We start from the raw sequence: 14310 nt of genomic DNA on the forward strand, positions 1-14310 counted from the left end.
GCAGACTGAAACAGAGCGAGCAAGAGATTAGGAGCGTCATCTTTTTATTTTTATTTGTTTACATGGGCAAGATCTTCTAATTAAGAATCTCCAAACACAAGTCTGAGATGCTTCATCCTCAGAAAAGGTTAGAGAGGCCCCAGAATCTCTAGGTGGACTGAATAGTGATGGTCCTCCCCTGTACGAATCCTGTTTAAAAAGACTGGGAGAGGTGGTTACTTTTTCTAATGTGTAGGTAAGTGTCCCAGTCAAAGAAACAAAACAAATCTCCATTAAACAGACTCTTAAAAAAATGGAGGAAAATGAATACCTAAGAAATAATTCAAAATAACTGTCATAAAGCTGCTGAGTGAGTTCAGGACAGCAACATGTGTTTTAGTTGTTTTGCATCTATTCTGAATGTTTTTAATGAAAATATTCTCTAAAATGCTAGAAACATAGAAATTCTATAAATAACACTTAACATTGTGATTTCTACTTACCTTGAAAATATGAAGTAATTTTCAGAAAGTATAAAGCACTGCATTTAAAGTGCAATGCACAAGTACATATTACCTCTTCGGACTTCATTTAATGTACAGTAATATTAGAACATTTAGATCCTTTAAATGTTAAAAATTATCAATCTTTTGATAATATACAAGAAATTACACACTCATTTGGAAATTCTACTTTTAATATACAATGTGATATTATATGCATCTTTTAGGGACTGATATTAACAGAATTAGACTTATTTTTTTACATTACACTCTAGAATACGAGTATATCTCAAATAAATACATTTCATTTCCAGAATATTCAGTAGAAGAAATAAACTTAAGTATATTTTTAAATAAGTCAATTAAGAATGTATTGGAGAAACAGTATGGAAGTGGAAATAATGAAAAAATATTAACTATAAAATGGCATATGAAGAGACTTTAGAAAAAATGCACACTTACATAGATGTTTAGGAATTTCAAGATTTCACTTAATTGCTCTTTGAGAGTGCCCTTTATTTCTGACAAAATAAAAAATCATTTATTTGTAGAAAATACTACTTTATGGACCATGTCTTTGAAAGCTTGTTTTACTTGCTGGTTTCTCAGGGTGTAAATGAAGGGGTTGAGCATGGGGGCAACAGAGGTATTGAGAATAGCTATTCCTTTGATCAATGATGCCTTTTCATTTGCAGAGGGATTAGCATACATGAATATACAGCTTCCATAAGAAATGGAAATGACAATCATATGAGAGGAACAAGTGGAGAAAGCCTTTTCCTCTGAATGGCAGATGGGATTCTCAAAATAGTCTTGATAATGTACACATACGATAAAATCACCAAACCCAAAGTGAATAGCAAAGAGAGAGACAGAAAGTTACCCATAAGGGATCTCCAAACAGACTATCAACTGATGTCTCAACAGAAACACATCAGACCAGAAGGTGATAGAATGAAATATACAAAGTGATGCAAAGCAAGGGACTGAATCCAAGAACACTATACCCAGCAAGGCTATCATTCAAAATTGAAGGTGAAATCAGGAGCTTCACAGATAAAAAAGGGCTAAGGGGGTTTATTACCACCAAACCAGCAATGCAAGAAATGCTAAAGGGACTGCAGTAAAAAGAAGAAATAGGAAGGGAAGAAGGAACACAGGCATAAAGAATAAAAATGGCAATAAACAAGTACCTATTAATAATAATCTTAAATGAAAATGGATTAAATGTTCTAATCAAAAGACAGAGGGAGCTGAATGGATAAGATAACATGACCCATATATCTTGTCTACAAGAAACCCACCTCAGAACAAAGGACTCACACAGATTGATAGTGAAGGGATGGAAATAAAATTTTCAGGCAAATGGAAATGAAAAAAAGCTGGGGTAGCAATACTTACATCTGACAAATTATTCCTTAAAGTGAAGGCCCTAACAAGAGAGAAGGAAGGCCACTTCATAATACTAGAGGGAGCAATTCTATAAGAGGATATAACTTTTGTAAACATATATGCACCCAATACAGGAGCACCCAAATGCATAAAAAAACTTCTGGAAGATATTAAGGGAGAGTACTACAGCAATATACTCACAGTAGGGGACTTTAGTAGTAATACCCCATTGACACCACTGGATAAATTCTCTAAACAAAAATCAGAAAGAAAAAAAAAAGAATTCCTAAATGACTCACTAGATCAGATGGAACCAACTGACATCTTCAGAACATTTCACATGGAAGCTACAGAATGTTCATTCTTCTCAAGTGCACATGGGACATTTTCAAAGACAGATGACATATTAGGGCACAGGCAAATTCACTTCAAATTCAAGAAGATAGAAATCATATCAAGCATCTTCTCAGATCAAAATCTCATAACATTAGAAATCAACTACAATAAAAAGAATGAAAAAACTCAAACACGTGGGGGCTAAGTAGCATGCTTAAACAATGATTGGATTACCAAAGAGATCAAAGAAGAAATAAAAGGTATCCTGGAAACAAATGGCAATGAAAACACAACAATCCAAAATCTATGGGATACAGCGAAAGCAGTCCTGCAAGGGAAGTTAGTAGCATTACAGGCCTACCTCAAAAAAAAACCCTCAAAAAAAAAAAACAACAAGAAAAACTGGTAATAAATTACCTAACTCTACAACTTAAAGAATTAGAAAGAGAGGTGCAAGAAAAGCCAAGAGTGACCAGTTGAAAGGAAATAATAAAGATCGGAGTGGAAATAATTGACATAGACCAAAAAACAATACAAAAGATCAATAAAAATAAAAGCTTGTTCTTTGAAAGGATAAAGATTTATGAACCTCTAGCCATGTTCATCAAGAAACAAAGAGAGAGGACCCAAATAAACAAAATCAGAAATGAAAGAGGTAAAATAACAACAGACCCCACAGAAATACAAAGGATTGTACAAAAATACTATGAACAACTCTATTCCAACAAACTGGTCATCCTAGAAGAAATGGACATATTCCTAGAAAAATAGGACCGTCCAAAGCTCAATCAGGAAGAATAAAAATACCTGAATTGGCCAACAACTACTGATGAAACTCAAACAGTGATCAAAGAACTTCCAGCAAACAAAAACCCTGGACCAGACGGCTTCAGAGGGGAGTTTTATCAAACCTTTAGGGAAGAACTAAAGGCTATCCTTCTCAGACTATTTCAAAAATTCAAGAGGAAGGCCAACTTCCAAGCTCTTTCTATGAAGCCAGCATCATCCTCATCCCAAATCCAGATAAAGAAACTACAAAGAAAGAGATTTAGAGGCCAATATCCCTGATGAAAACAGATGCTAAAAATCTTAACAAAATTCTAGCAAATCAGATCAGCATTACATTAGAAAGATCATACACCATGACCAAGTGGGATTTATTCCAGGAATACAAGACTGGTACAATATCCGCAAAACAATAAACGTGATACAGCACATAAACAGATTGCAAGATAAAAAACACATAAGCATATCCATTGGTGCAAAAAAAGCATTTGACAAAATCCAACACCCTTTCTTTTTTAAAAAAATATATTTTATTTATTTTTTACAGAGTTGAAGAGAGAGAGAGAGAGAGAGAGAGAGAGCTGCAAACATCAATCAGCTGCACAGGCGGACACTCTATCCACTGAGCCAAATGGGTTAGGGCACCTTTTCTTGATAAAAACTCTCAGCAAGAGGGATTAGAGGGATTATACCTCAACATAATAAAAGCCTTATTATGACAAACCTATAGCCAACATCATACTCAATGGGCAAAACCAAAACCACTTCCCCCTAAGAACAAGAACAAGACAGGGATGTCCACTTTCACCGCTCCTATTTGACATAGTACTGGAAGAGCTAGCCATAGTGATCAGACAAGAAGAAGAAATAAAAGGCATCCAAATTGGAAAAGAAGATTGAAACTTGTCATTATTCACAGACAGCAGGATATTGTACATAGAAATCCCCAAAGACTCCATTAAAAAAAATCTATTAGACTTAGCAAATGAATTCAGCAATGTAGCAGGATACAAAATTAACACCCAGAAATCTATGGCCTTTTTATACACCAATAATGAACTCTCAGAAAGAGAAGTGAAAAAAACAATCCCATTTACCATTGCACCAACAAAAGTAAGACACCTAGGAATAAACTTAACTAAGGATGTTAAAGACCTGAACTCAGAAAACGACAGCACATTGAAAAAAGAGATAGAAGAAGACATAAACAGATGGAAGAATATACCATGTTCATGGACTGGTAGAATCAACATCATTAAAATGTCCATACTACCCAAAGCAATCTATAGATTCAATGCACTCCCCATTAAAAAACCAATGGCATATTTCACAGACCTAGAACAAACTATCCAAAAATTTATATGGAATATAAAAAGACCCCAAATAGCCGCAGCAATGCTGAGAAAAAAGAACAAAGGAGGAGGGATCTCAATACCTAGCATCAAGCTGTATTACAAAGCCACTGTTCTTAAAATTGGCTGGTACTGGCACAAGAACAGACATACAGAGCAATGGAACAGAACAGAGAACCCAGAAATCGACCCAAGTCATTATGCTCAATTAATACTTGACAAAGGAGCCAAGAGCATACAATTGAGTCAAGACAGTTTCTTCAATAAGTGGTGCTGGGAAATTTGGTCAGATACATGCAAAAATGTGATACTGGACCACTAACTTACACCATACACAAAAATAAACTCAAAATGGATAAAGGACTTACATGTAAGACGGGAAACTATAAAAGTCTTAGAAGACTCCATAAGCAGCAAAATATCAGACATATGTCATAGGAATATCTTTACCAATAGAGCTCATAGGACAATGGAAACTAAAGAGAAAATAAACAAATGATACTACATCAAAATAAAAATCTTCTGCACAGCAAAATAAAACACCAACAAAATAACAAGAAAGCCACTGCATGGGAGAACATATTTACCAATGTGATTTCTTATAAGGGTTTAATCTCTAAAATTTACAAGGGACTCATAGAATTTAACAAAAGGAAGATACACAATCCAGTCAAAAAATGAGCAAAGGACCTAAATCAACACTTTTCAAAAGAGGATATACAGAAGGCCAAGAGACATATGAAAATATGCTCAAAGTCAGTAATTATCTGAGAGATGCAAACCAAAATGACAATGAGGTACCATCTTACACCTGTCAAAATGGCTATCATCAACAAATCAACAAATGACAAGTGCTGAAGAGGATGCAGAGAAAAAGGAACCCTTCTTCACTGCTGGTGGGAATACAGACTGGTGCAGCCACTGTGGAGAACAGTGTGGAGTTTCCTCAAAAAAGTTAAAAATGGAACTCCTATTTGACCCAGTAATCCCACTTCTAGGAATATATATCCCCAAAAATCAGAAATACCAATAGAAAAGGATATATGTACCCTTATGTTCATAACAGCACAATTTATAATAGCTAAGTTTTGGCCTTCCCAGGATTCACAGTTCTGTTGCGTATGCTCCTTTCAAAGGGCAGTTTCTAGTTCTTGGCCATGTGGAGTGTTGCTGACTTTTCATTCTAGGTTTGCACATGGGGCATCTTGGATTCTGTGAGGATGGTGACTCTGTCTGTTCTACAGCAAGCCTGTGAGCAAATAAATATGATCCCCATTTTACAACTACTCTCAGACTGTAGTAACATTTCCCCAAGTGGGACTGGATCCTATAAACCAGTTCCCACTTTCCACTACACTGAATAAGAATAAGGATTCAAGCTCACCTTTCACATGAGGAGCCAATGAGGCAGCCTCACATACCCGGCTGGGCTCCAGGTGGGAGGCAGCCTCATGTCCCAGATGGTGCAAGTCCCCGCCCATCCCTGCCTGCTGTGCATGCAGCCTGCTGATTGGTCATTATGTGACGGAGTCCTGACCAATTTGCATATTATCTACACTAATAAAAGAGAAACATGCAAATTAACCATCACTCCACCACTCTGCTACAACCACAAGCCACACCCACCAGCCAATCAGGAGTGAGTATGCAAATTAACCCAACAAAAATGGTGGCAGCCACGGAGCTGGAGTGAGCAGGAGGCTTGGGTTACCCCCGGCGATGGAGGAAGCCAACCTTCCCACCTGTCCTGGCCAGCCCTGGGCTCCACTCAAGGCTACAAAGTTTCAATTATAGAAGATAAACAAATCCCAGATACCTGCTTCCAGCCCACCCTGGCCTCCACTCAAGGAGTTGCTGGAAAAAAAAAAAAAAAAGGAGAAGCCGGGAGCTTGGATGGGATGGCAGTTGTGGGCGATCAGGCTGATGGGGAATAGGAGTAAGCAGACCAGCAGGGGGGCCAGTTGGGGGTGAGCAGGCCATCAGTGGGGGTCAGTTGGAGGTGATCAGGACAGCAGGGGGGCAATTTGGAGTGAGCAGGCCATCAGGGGGCAGTTGGGGATAAGCAGGCCAGTGGGCAGGGAAGGTGGGTGCTAGCAGGCCATCAGGGGGCAGTTGGGGGTGAGCAGGCTGGCAGGGGGGCAGCTGGGGGCAAGCACAGTGACACAGGGGGCAGTTGGGGGTGATAAGGCTGGTGGGGAGCATTTGGGGGTTAGCAGGTCGGTGGTGGGGGGCAATTGGGGGTGAGCAGGCCAGCAGGCAGAGTGGTTAAGGGCAATCAAGCAGGCAAGCAGGCAGGTGAGTGGTTAGGAGCCAGCAGTCCCGGATTATGAGAGGGATGTCTGACTGCCGGTTTAGGCCCAATACCTTTAAACTGGCAGTTGGACATCCTTCAAGGGGTCCCAGATTAGAGAGGGTGAAGGCTGGGCTGAGGGACACCCGCACCCCCATGCATGATTTACTAAACATTGAAGTCTGTATTCCATTGTGATCAAAATATATATATGGAGAGAGAGAGAGAGAGAGAGTGAGAGAGAGAGAGAGAGAGAGAAAGAGAGAGAAACCTCCAGCCCTAGCCAGTTTGGCTCAGTGAACAGAGCATTGGCCCATGGACTGAGGGTCGGGGTTCGATTCTGGCCAATGGCACATACCTGGGTTGCAAGTAGATCCCAAGCCCTGGTCGGGGTGCGTTCAGGGGGAGACAACCAATCAATGTGTCTCTCTCACATTGATGTTTCTCTCTCTCTCTCTTTCTCTCTCTCTCTCTCTTTCTGCCCCTGCCCCTTCCACCCTTTCTAAGAAATCAATGGAAAAATAAACTTGGGTGAGGATTAACAAAACAAACAAACAAAAACACCTCCCATATAATCACAGAAAACTACACAATAATATCTCATTTAATCCAAAAAAATTCTATTAACTATTAAGGCAGTGATCAATTGTTCTAAGCAATGCAAATATTCATTACTATGATAGTAAAAAGATGACTAATCTTGAAAGGCACTGTTTAAAAGGTTACTGAATTGGTGGCCTATAAACCAGTAAAAGATGGCTGAGAAGAGAATGTGAAGTGAAAGGTGGTGAGGGCAATAACAGCTAAATGTAGGCAAGATGATACTTTTCAAAATCAGATTTCTAAACAAGCAAGAAAATATATTTATTAGGAATGGAATATTTCAAGTATTTTGATCACAATGGAATACAGACTTCAATGTTTAGTAAATAATATCATGAATAATGAAAAATTCCAGGAAATTAAATAAGAAAAAAGGACACGCATAACTAAAATTTTCAAATTATGACTGACTAACTTAAAATTAGAGATTTTTTAGACAATCTGATTATAGTGATTGTGCCATGTTGGGAAATAGAGAGCACTAAAGATGATCAATATATTCTAAAACATAGGAACTTACATTTGAGATATTCAGAAATAAACCACATTTCTGCCTAGAACTTACACTTATGGGAGAATTATCTGTACGTTTTACAGATTCTAATCACATGCCAAGATGATTTCACCTTAAAAAATATTGGTGATCCTTATTAAAAGTCACAAACATCCTCTAAGGTAAATAACTTATAGAGGGCAGATATTGAAATACATATTAAGTAAAGCATTTCAGAATAGCTCAGTGATGAATTATCTGTTATATGTCAATCTGGATGAGTTCGCTTAACTCATCCTGATTGACATATGACAGAATCAAAATTAATCAGAATAGTAAGAGAAACTCAGGTTTTATTTTTATTAGTTTGGCTCAAATTATACATACATATTTTTTTCTCATTTCCTTGCTCTTAAAATTTCTAAAAGTTTGATAATGTTTTAGAATTATTAAATCTACTTTATCAAAATGGATAAAACAAAATTATGATGAAAAAATATAATAAATTGTTTAAGTAACCATTTTCCCTGAAATCATATTCATGACCTAAATATACCCTAAGTTCTAGTTCATTCTACAAATGCTACATAAATTTATATAATTGTCTACTCAATTATATACTATATGTGGTTTTCTTCCTGCCTGTTTTATTTTATTTCTTTGCTATTTTTCAAATATTACTTATGAATAACTAGCTTTTATAAAATGTACTGTAAAATAACAATCATATTTTTAATTAACAAACATTTTCAAAGATGAGCATCAACACTATTGCAAATCTGTTTCCTTTTCATTATTTTAAATAGAATGTGCACCAATAAATCAGTAGTATTACAGAAAATATAAATGAATATTAGTTTTAAATAAGTTACCAATAATCACAAATAAAGTACAATAACAAACTTTGCATTGCATGCTACATAAAACATAATTCAAATTAAATAATATTTCATAGTCTTGACTAATTAGAATTGAAAGATAGAAAAAGACAGATTAAAAATTTAGCTCAATTTCATTTACATATCCAGTGTGGGGAAAAAATGAGATCACAAAATATCTCTATTGAAGAAAATAAAGAAAATTAATGTAGAACGATTTCTGTGAAAATAAAGCTTCAAAGAGATAAAGGTAAACATCCTAGAAAAGAACGGGAAAAGAAGGAGAAACTATGAACTGGAAGATACTATTAGATATACTGTTATTATGAAGGGTTCCTTTGTTCATTTATTTTATATAGACAGAGCAATAGGACATTCATTTCTTTGTGAAAAAAATAACCCTGTGGATCATAATCATAAAGCCTTTTTTCACTTGTTGGTTCCGTAAAGTGTAGATGAAAGGGTTCAAAAGTGGCGCAACTGAAGTATTGAGCACAGAAATTCCCTTGGAAAAAGATACCTTTTGTTTGACTGATGGATTAACATACATGAAAATACAGCTGCCATAAGAAAGGGATATCACAATCATGTGAGAAGAACATGTCGAAAAAGCTTTTTTCCTCTGACTAGTTGAAGGGAATTTTAAAATGGTCAAGGCAATATAAGTATATGATATTATCACCATTATCAATGTGATCACAAGTGTCACCAAAGCAGAGATGAATCCCATCAGCTCAATAACCCATGTGTCTGTGCAGGAGATCTGCATAAGAGGAGTAGAGTCACAGTAGAAATGCTCCACAATATTGGAGGCACAGAAGTCAAGGTCCAGGCCTAAGATGAGTGGTGGAAAGATGACAAAAAAACCAGCCAGCCAACAACTGAGGACAAGCTGTGTGCAGATTTTATTGTTCATGATGACTGTGTAATGCAGGGGCTTACAGATGGCAACATAGCGGTCATAGGACATAGCAGCCAGCAAGTAAAATTCAGATGCTCCAAAAAGGAAGGCAAAAAACACCTGAGTCATACAACAATTATAGGAAATGGTTTTGTCCCCTGTTGCCACAGTAAGCAAAAATTTAGGAATGCATGTACTAGTATAGGAAATTTCTAAAAAGGAAAAATTCCGAAGGAAAAAATACATGGGGGTCTTGAGGTGAATATCCAGCAGGGTGAGTGTGATGATGATCAGATTGCCAGTGATGCTTAGCATGTAAATGAGAAGCAGGAAGATGAATAACACAACTTTCCAATGTGGGTCATCAGTCAAACCTGCTAGGATAAACACTGTCACTCTCGTATGATTTCCCATTGCTATACTTGCTATATCTGAATAGAAAAAAAAAGAAGAAAATGTTGATCCCAATGGAAAAATAACCATGATAATTAATGTTGAAAGTAAAGTTAGCAAAGTGATGTTTCAGATAGAAAAATACATTGCTCTTTTATGTTTTAAACATGGGTGTTTTGACAGGAAAAAAATAGTTAAAACTGTAGTTGAAAATTGTACTAGAGAATAACCTATATAGCAATAGTAATTGTTGATTGTTGTTATGTGGGTAAGTTCGAGGGATTAGAGAGATTTTCAAAGCATAGGAAAATGTTTTTTTTTTCTCTTGTTAATACTCAAGAGTCAGGGTGGCATGCCATTTCCTGACTGAATAAAGAAGTTTTCATCCTAGAACCAAAATTATGTCACTGCAAGCTCATAATTTACCCCCCCACACACACACACACGTACCCCAAACCTAGCCATCATCAATAAACAAGGCTAGTATACATTTACTATTTTACTCAACTGAGCAAATTCAAAAGCCTGATTCTTGTCTCATTTATTTTCATGGTTAATGAGATCCAATTCCAGGTAAGTGATTAGGAGGTATTGGGGGAAAATATTCTGTTCTCAAGAGTATTTCCATCCCCTCCATCTCTGTTGCAACCAAGCACTTACCAATTTGTACCCTAAAACAAAATCAGCAAGTACAGTCTGGTAATGTCAGTCTGTGCAAGAAGAAACTGCAGTTTTGTGAGAATAAGGAATATAAAAGCTGAGAGAAATAGCCTTGGCTGGGTAGGTCAGTTGGTTAGAGTGTTATCTTAATACACCAAGGTTGAGGGTTCAGTCCCCAGTCAGGGCCCATAGAAGAATCAACCAAGGAATGCATAAGTAAGTGGAACAACAAATAAATGATTCTTTCTCTCAAAACAATTTTTAAAATTTTAATTTAAAAAAGAAGCAGAGAGAAGTATACAAATATGGATTCATGAAATCATATGAGTTGAAAGGAGTAAAGAGAAAAATAAAGGCAAAGATAAAGCTTTATGGAAGCCTAGAGAGGTAAGAAGGGTTTTTGAGAGCTAGGATAGTGAATTTGAGGGAAAAAATAAAAAGACTAAAAATATGTAAATTAGTAAGAAAAAATTGTAAAGCGGAACTATTTACCAGTGAAACTTCTCTCCATCTGCTTGCCTTTCTTATACTTACCTTTTTGTTCTCTGTCTAAAATACAGACTGAAACACAAACAGTTTGGAGATCATCATAGCCTAAAAGAGATGAGAATTATTTGGCAAATTTCAAACACATAATAAATCACAAAATAGTGTGACACAAATTTTAAAAGGTATATATCTTCTTATAAGACTATTCAAATGTTTGGCAAACACACAGTTAAAGAAATGTGTATAGATAGCTGGTCTCACCATGAGGCATATATTAAGTGAGACAGACTGTTCAGGTTTGCACAGCTAGTAAGTTCAACACCAGCATTAAGATTTCCAAAGTTGTCTCCTTAAAAGTACAGCATTTTGTACAACATACTACAGTCCAGATAATAGCTTATTTCTTTAAAATAAAAAAGTTTAACAATATCTCTTAGGAAAATTTCTTTCCTCAGTATCCTCATCCTCTAACACATAAAATAATTAAGGTCTTATGATAAAATAATGTTTTCTGTTTGAGAATATAAAAATTATTATTTCTAACTTATTTAAAACATGTGTTATCATTAAAAAGGGATGTATAGGAATAAAAATAAACTTTTAAGGATAAATAAACGTTGGTTCCAATAATATCTAGGTGAGTTCACAGGAGGAAAGTTAGGTCTTAGAATATAAAAAAATGAGAGAAGGTATTCATTCATTAGAGAGGAAACAGCCTGAACAGTGTAAAGTGAAGAGTACATGCATGACTTCATTAAAGGAAATTATTAGAGTTTTATTATCAACATCATGTATGTTTAATATATAGACATTGATGAGGAAAACAAAGTAGTCTTTCTCCCTGGATATTTCTTTCACATTCAGATAATTGTGAAGCTGCCTGTTATAAAATTTTTCTCATTTACACAACTTACCATAATGGCAACACTGTAGGAAAGTTATATTTAAATCACCCAAATAAGAATTTTATCACGTCAAATCATTTCTTTGTCCAACTTCAACAATTGTGCACACCAACTGTCTCCCAACACACACTGTAACATAAACAACAACAAAGTTTACAAATTGAAGCCATTAGAAGTCAGGCCTATGAATGCAGGTATATTTCTTTGTATTAGATACTGTCAATATTAGATAGATTTCAAAAGGAAAAAGGATTTCAATAGTAAACGTTCATTATATTTCATTTGTCTTCTTCACCATTTTCCCTATGTTAAAATTTAAAAGGTTGGTGAAATAAAGTTAAAGGTGGAAATAGAACAAATGTGAGATAAAATATATGTAACAGGAAACATTGTTGTTTCTTTTGAGAAATATTGTTTTCATCTTTTTGAGTCTACCAAAAACACTTAAAAATTCAAACAACTTTTAAAATAAGATATACTCACAGATTTATTCTGACAAAAAGTCTCTGTTTCAATATTTAGATCTCTTATCATCAGCTGAACAGAACAGACCAGTGTTCCATTTTTTAAATGGATTTCACTCTATTCTACAATCTATGATTTTTTTTTAACCCCTACTTTGGAAAGAGTTTGATTAACTATTTTATTACAAATTTTTAGGCAGTGAATTAAATTTTCCTATTATGTGTTGAATATTCTAAGTATTACAGATTAATCAACACTTGATCCTGTATAGTATTTATGCTTTCTGTACTCTAAAGGAAAATTATCTAGATTACAAAGAATTCTCATGTGGATATGAGATTCTTGATCACCATTTCCCAAAGCAAACCAATTTATATGTTGTTATAGAAGTGTTCTCCCCAGGCACTAAATTACTTTTAAAGTATAAATATATATTTAAAAAAATAGTTTTTACTATGTCTCCAGATAATTCGGTATAAATTTCCCTAATATATGTGTGACCTACCACACATTTGTGTCTTGAAATCCCCATTAAAGATCTGAAAGAAAAAGTAAAGTTTATGTTAGTTAGTAATAAAATGTGGGAATATGAGATGGAAAGTTTAGCCTGGCAGAAAATATTGTACCTCAAGCTAACTGCACCATCCTCTATAATAGAAGGGTAATATGTAAATTGACCCTAACAGCAGAATGACCAGAACAACCACTCGACCAGTCACTATGAGGCACACTGACCACCTCTCAGTCCCTTTCCCCGAACTGCAGGCTCTGATCACCCAATGGTGAACAGGGAACTTGGGGTGGGTGGCAGGTGACAAGGGTGGTACCAGGCCAAGGCCCCCACCCCACAAGTTGCCCCCACACACAGAGGGAAACCTGCGGTGAGGGCGGGGCCGTCAAGTGGATAGAACAGCCAACCCCTCTTTCCTCCCCTGGCCAGCAGGCTCTGATCACCCAATGGCCAATGGGGAACTGGTGGTGGGTGGCGGCAGGGGCAGGGCCACTGTGGGCAGCTGGGGAAGTTGGCCCTGATCACAGGCCAGGTCTAGAGATCATACCCGTGCATGAATTTCGTGCGCTGAGCCTCTAGTTATTTATTTATTTTTTTTGCCTCTAGTTATTTTATAATTCTCTAGATATACTTCAAAGAATGCCCTTGGTTTGCAGGGCCAAGTCTCCATCCTAAGCTCATTAGGATTGGATGCAGAGACCAGGCAAGGACCTTGAGAAGCCACTGGCAACCAGGAGCTCATCAGGCTCACATCAGATGGGGAAGAAACATACAACAGATGCCCCTTCATTACAGAATTATAGAACACTCAATTCAACTTAGGTTTTAGGTGAGATGACTGGGATGACTGAGGCTGTAGCTGGGACTCAAAACGGGAAATTTCCTGGCTGCTGTGATTAAAAGAGTCCAGGCCTCAGCCCCAGGAACCCAAAGTGCAAGCAGAAAATGGGATTCCTGCTACTCACCCCAGAGGAGTCACTCCCCCAGAGTTGCCAGAAAATGAAACTGGACAACCAGTTGACTTGAGCCAATTAAGCAGAAGCAGGTTGAATCATACATGAGTGTTTATTCCAGTAATGCTGGCAGAATTGGAGACCAGCAGGTCATCCACAAAAATCTGCTCTATCCCACCCCCATAAGGCAGCTGCTTACATTGGGTAGAAGGATAAAGGTTACATGGGAAAGTGGGAATTACAGGCATGGGAAAGCAGACAGGTATAATGGTTGCAGGGATACGGATTGGGGGTGGGGGTCACAATGGAAAGGCACCTCTAGGACCAGATTGTTTCAGCAACAATGTTGTTCATCTTTACATGATTACAGGCAGTTCTTGGGAAAGGAGCTTAATTTAACTCCCATGTCCTGGGGCATTCA

At 36.7% G+C, this 14310-nt stretch overlaps 1 protein-coding gene across 2 annotated transcripts; it reads right to left on the minus strand.

Moving 5' to 3' along the window:
• Positions 1-1019: 1019 nt before the first annotated feature.
• LOC139005465 (olfactory receptor 6C75-like) lies at positions 1020-9927 on the minus strand. 2 transcript variants are annotated; one of them, XM_070407694.1, is made up of 2 exons: positions 9226-9927; positions 1020-1256 (listed from the first exon to the last, which is right to left on the minus strand). In XM_070407694.1, the coding sequence occupies exons 1-2, from the start codon at positions 9925-9927 to the stop codon at positions 1020-1022; spliced, it is 939 nt and encodes a 312-aa protein (XP_070263795.1). The 2 variants fall into 2 exon arrangements, with proteins under 2 accessions (XP_070263795.1, XP_070263796.1); XM_070407695.1 differs by having other exon boundaries at positions 1020-1163; positions 9133-9927.
• Between the last annotated feature and the right edge of the window lie 4383 nt (positions 9928-14310).

This window comes from Myotis yumanensis, unplaced genomic scaffold (assembly GCF_028538775.1).
Source record: "Myotis yumanensis isolate MYYU_CA2020_CCGP unplaced genomic scaffold, mMyoYum1.0.hap1 SCAF_3, whole genome shotgun sequence".
NCBI classification, from domain to species: domain Eukaryota; kingdom Metazoa; phylum Chordata; class Mammalia; order Chiroptera; family Vespertilionidae; genus Myotis; species Myotis yumanensis.